General features: G+C 52.2%; 1 protein-coding gene across 2 annotated transcripts; it reads left to right on the forward strand.

Moving 5' to 3' along the window:
- Nucleotides 1–579: 579 nt before the first annotated feature.
- Nucleotides 580–2,100, forward strand: NPPB (natriuretic peptide B). Of its 2 annotated transcripts, XM_010957523.2 has the most exons (3): nucleotides 589–851; nucleotides 1,099–1,354; nucleotides 1,903–2,100. In XM_010957523.2, the coding sequence occupies exons 1-3, from the start codon at nucleotides 726–728 to the stop codon at nucleotides 1,917–1,919; spliced, it is 399 nt and encodes a 132-aa protein (XP_010955825.1). In that variant the 5' UTR covers nucleotides 589–725; the 3' UTR covers nucleotides 1,920–2,100. The 2 variants fall into 2 exon arrangements, with proteins under 2 accessions (XP_074233927.1, XP_010955825.1); XM_074377826.1 differs by lacking the exon at nucleotides 1,903–2,100 and having other exon boundaries at nucleotides 580–851; nucleotides 1,099–1,896.
- Nucleotides 2,101–5,136: the final 3,036 nt, after the last annotated feature.

Consider the following 5,136-nt stretch of genomic DNA (forward strand, 5'->3'; position numbering starts at 1 on the left):
CTGAGCTTGTCTTTCTGGCAAGACCTGAGTTGAGGAGAGCAAGACCTCTTGCGTCGTTGGCTCAGGGTGATCAGAACCACGGACAGCAGCCAGGGCGCCCGGGAGACGAGCAGCTGGGCCGGGTGCAGAAAGTCACCGGCGCCTGCCGGGTTCCAGGCGGGGAGGGGAGACGCGCTGCGGTGGTGGGGTGTTGGCTGGAGCTGTTCTCTCTCTCTGAATCACCCCAGTGCGCCCCGCATTTGCGTCGGGCCTCGGAACGCCTGCGTTCTCTCTCTCTTCTCCAGGAATGGGGGTGGGAAGGAAAGAGGAAAGAGCCACAATAAGGTCCCGGTGTTTTTGCAAGAAAGAGACGAAGGACCTACTGGTGTCCGTCTCACTCCTCACCGTCCCCCTTCTCCCCCGCGCCCCCGCGCCCCCTCACCCCCCGCGCGCCCCCGCCCCCGGCCAGTCCCATTTCTATACAAGGCCTGCTCTCCCCAGCTTCCAACTCTCAGCGCGGAGAGGTGCATTCCCCCGCCCTGAGCTCAGCGGGCCGGGCCGGAATGCAGCCGATAAATCAGAGATAACCCAGAGGGGAAGGGCCGGCCCGGCTCCCAGAACCTGGGATAAAAGGCCACGGTTGCCCGAGGATCCAGGAGAGAGCCTTCGGGCCGCAAGAAGGTGAGACGTGAACCGGAACCCAGAGTAGAAGCAGCGGCAGAAAACTTTATCCGCCCTTCCAGGACATGGACCCCCAGACGGCGCTGCCCCGGGCTCTTCTGTTCCTTCTGTTCTTGCACCTGTCGCTGCTAGGATGTCGCTCCCACCCTCTGGGTGGCCCCGGCCCAGCCTCGGAACTGCCCGGGATACAGGTGAGCGCTGCGGCACCGCGCAAACCCGGCTAGCCGGGAGTGCGCGGACATCAGCAATTAAACGGTTCCCCACCTACGGTCCCATCAGGTCCCCATCCTCCCTTGGGAATTAGTGATAAAGGAATCAGAAAGCGGTGAGACTTGGTGCCTGCCCGGTACCCAAGGTGATCAATTCGCTTTGGCGCCATTGAGGGCGGCTGGGTCCAAGAGCGGGTTCCTGAGGCTCCGGCTCCCCCACCCATCGCAGGAGCTGCTGGACCGTCTGCGAGACAGAATCTCGGAGCTGCAGGCGGAGCAGATGGACCTGAAGCCCCTCCAGCAGGGCCAGGGCCTCGCGGAAGCCTGGGAGACCCCGGCGGCATTCCCCGAGAGGGTCACTGGGCCCCGCAACAAGGTCCTCGAGGCCCTGCGGGGAATACGCAGCCCCAAGATGATGCGCGACTCCAGCTGCTTTGGGCGGAGGCTGGACCGGATCGGCTCCCTCAGCGGCCTGGGCTGCAATGGTGAGCAGCCACCCCCATTCCCACTGTGTTCCACCACTAGAGTCACTTCTGGGTTTGAGGTCTCTGGGAATCAGGCTCCGAGAAAAGACATCCGAATATCACTCTTCCTTCTTGACAGTCCTCAGGGCGGAGGAGTGCCTTCAGGAAATAATAAATTTGGACAGCATTCATTACCAAGCCTCTGAATCCCCACCCACCTTCTGCCCACCTCCTGCCTCTCTTACCAAAAGGGACAGAATCACTTTAGGATGAAATTCAGTCATTGTCTGGCAGTCCCTCCTTGGAGCAGAACGAGCACTAAACATTTTTCTACTGGTTCCCCCTAAACTGTAGTTCCAGGGGCAGAGAGCAGGGCCCCAGGGAGACTATAACCCCCAGTTCACGATGAGGAAACGGTGGTCAAGAGAGATGGATTATTCCAAAGCCTCAAGTATCCAAATCAACTGAAGCGGGTGGGGCAGTGGCAGAGATGGCATGTGGTGAGGGGAGGCTCAGATCCTGCCTGTCTTCTACCCTAATGTCATCACCACCCTCTCTTCCCCTCACAGTGCTGAGGCGATATTAAGAGGAAGTCCTGGCTGCAGACGTCTGCATCGGCTTCTCCATCAAACCCCTGCTCCCCTTTGAAGCAGCTCCTATTTATTTCTATTTATTTATTTATTTATTTGGTTGTTTTATATAAAATGGTTCTTATCTTTGAGCACAAGTTTTTTTCCATGGCGAAATAAAGTCAGTATTATAGCTTTTTCTGTTGCAGTGGATTTGTCTCCGTGTTTTCAAAATAATCCATCATTTAAAAAAAAAAAATCAAAACTCTGTGTTTTCTTGAAGGTCCCAAAGTTGTCCTAATGGTGGGTTGGGGACAGGCCTCAAGGGCTGGCCAAGCAGTTGGTGGGGTTCTACTTTTCTTTAAGGGTTTTTCATGCTCTGAAATGTCTATGAATACCTCAAGCACTTGAGAAACTTCCCAGAAATTGGTTTTCAAAGCCTGACCATTTCTCCCTGGGTGTTGAATGGGCCCGGATGTATTCCTGAGACATGAGGGTATGTGTCAAGGTATCTGCCCAGAATTCTGCTGCCTGGAATTCTGCCGGTAGAGGTACTCTTTCTCTATTTGTTGCTCCCAGAAACTCTAAGCTAAGGTCTCAGAGATTGGGAGTGGTGTGTGTGACATACTGGCTCATTTGCATTTGCATTTTTGATGAAGGGAAGACCTCCATCCTGCCCCAAACCTCAGGTTCAAGCCTTCAATTCCTGGTGTCATCCTAGAAAGGAGACTTAAAAACCCTGAGTTTGATAGAACTTTCATTTCCTGAGCCCACAAGTTTAGAAGTGCCTGACCAGAGGCCCAGCATTCAGGGGGCACCTCCCTTGGGGCCCCATGTCTTCACTTCCTCTCTGCCCTAGAGAGAAGAGATCTTTATTCTAAGGCGGAAAAGGAGACAAGCACCAGAATCTACTGTGCTGCCTTAATGAGCAGGGAGTCCTGGTGGGGGTTACTACCCTTCTGCTGCATCCTGGGTTCCAGGCATCCCAGGTCCTGAACTTGCTCCTGCTTTCCAGGCCTCAGCTCATGCAGTTCCCTTTGCCTCGAATGTCTTTAATGATCCTAGCTTAGCAGAGAGGACCACACTATTATTATCCCCATTTTATAAATGAGAAAACTAAGGCCCAGAAAAGGAAAGTCTCCTGCGTGAAAGCATACAGCTGCTAAGTGCCAGCACTGGGGTTTGAGTGGGGATCCAGATGACCCTGGAGTCTGTGCTCCTTCCCTGAGCTCCTGGCCTTGAACTGCACTCTTATGGCCTTTCTGCTGTTCTCATCTGATGTTTCCTTGAGTGACAGAATCAGAAGTGGTGGGTCTTTGGGTTGTTTCTCATTTTAACTCAGTGCACATCAGAGATGATTGATATCTCATGAGATTAAGATTTAAAAAATATTTTCCAATAACATGGTGAGCCATCTTTGCCTAATGTTTCTGACGCAGGGCAGCAATGAGTAATCAGCATAGTTGACATTTATAAAAGCCTCATTAGGTACCAGGCAGTTTAGTCTTGATAACAACTATGCAGGAAAAACTTATTATCCCTTATTTTACAGATGGGGAAGTCGAGGCACAGAGAGGTGATGTGACTTCCTCAGGGTCGCACAGTTAGTAAGTGGCAGAGCCAGGATTCAATCCCTCATGTGCCAGCCCAGCACCCAGGCTCCTAACTACAGCACAACCCAGCCTCTCCCAAGTCTGTGAATTAGACTTGTTGGTCAGATGGAGGGTCTCGCTCCTAACGGCATCACTCAGTTCAACATTTGGGCCGCTGCCTGTTGGCAACTTTCCCCTCCTGCTAATTTAATGAAGACAGGCCCCTCCCAGAACACCCTCTCGGCAAACCCAGCCAGCACTTAGGAATTCTTCCAGGTGAGTCCAGCTCCTCCATAAATGGGGCTCAGGTGGTGGAGTCAGTATGTATGATACAGATACATCCTTTTACTTGAGCCTTTTCCACAAGCAAAGACCCGAGAGAGAGGACCCCAAAAAGAACTGTGAAGGAACCAAATGTGACTTCTGGAGGATGGGGAGTGCATGGCCTGATGTACCCAATGGAGTGACATCTCATTGAACCCCCCTGGTTTGGTGTTTGTGGGCAGCACTGCGGCACACACACCATCTATGGATGCTCTTTAAAACCAGCTTTCTGTAGCCTGTGACCTTGGCCCCTTCAAACACTCCCCTATGTCTCTATAGCCATGGCCTTGATCTCCCTGACTTCCCTATTATCAACCTGGTCCTCCAAAGAAGCTGCCAGATTATGTGTCTCCATGGATGCTTGTCACTGTAATCTACCTAGAAAGACAGTGAATACAGAGCCAAGGAGGTCAAGGCCATGTCTTCACAGCTGGAAGGAATTCCAGTAGAGGGTGGACTGGCTTTACTGGGTCTCCAGTGTTGAGGTTACAGGATTCGGGACAGCACTGGGTCTGAGTGCTACATCTCAGTTGCCGATTCTGCACTCGTAATGTTCTCAGGGAATGCTGAGCCCCTCTCCATCCCTCCTGTGACAGCTTTGACACTTCTGAGAATGATTTGTGGCAAGAAAAAAAATTCAGTTTTACCCAACTGCAGAACCAGGTCTAAACAAAATCATGAACTTGGCCATTTGTCTACTTTTTTTTTACTTTTCTTTTTTATTGAAGTATAGTCAGTTTACAATGTTGTGCCAATTTCTGGTGTACAGCACAATGCTTCAGTCATACATGAATATCCATTTGTCTTTTTTCACATTGCAGTTCTCAGCCTTATATCTCTGTCTTTGCAGGATTTTTCATGCAATTGGTGCTTTTCCACTAAGTGACCTGTTTCTCCCATGGGGTTAGGAGCCAGTCCCATACAGAAGCCTGGGCATCCTGCAGCATTTCTGCCCTGGAACACTGGGTCTCACTCTTGTGTCCCTAGTGTCCTATCTGGCACTGCTGAGCACAGCCCCTGCCCTTCGGTGCACACCAGCCCTATCTTCAACCAGCAGCACTGCACTTTCCAGCCCGAGGACTTTCTCTGGCAGCTGGAGCTGACTTCCTGGGGCAGGCAGGAAGGGCTAGGGAGTTGACATGGACCAGGAGCAGCACTCAACCAGCATCTGGCAGCTCCCACCGTTCACAGGTGTGCGTCTTTTACTAGCTCTCCTGGAGTTCTCCGCAGGGGATGGGCATTAAGTTCCAGTTGCCCACGTTGATCACTAAACTCCTTTTCCTGGTCACTCCCCCACTCTTCTGCGGATATGTCCTGG

The sequence above is a fragment of the Camelus bactrianus genome, chromosome 13 (assembly GCF_048773025.1).
Source record: "Camelus bactrianus isolate YW-2024 breed Bactrian camel chromosome 13, ASM4877302v1, whole genome shotgun sequence".
NCBI classification, from domain to species: Eukaryota; Metazoa; Chordata; class Mammalia; order Artiodactyla; family Camelidae; genus Camelus; species Camelus bactrianus.

Bases quoted from the DNA above. Each gene is read 5' to 3' on its own strand.
- NPPB (XM_074377826.1), top strand. From the start codon at position 726: ATGGACCCCCAGACGGCGCTGCCCCGGGCTCTTCTGTTCCTTCTGTTC. The intron at 852-1,098 runs GTGAGCGCTGCG...CACCCATCGCAG, and splicing joins CGGAACTGCCCGGGATACAG to GAGCTGCTGGACCGTCTGCG.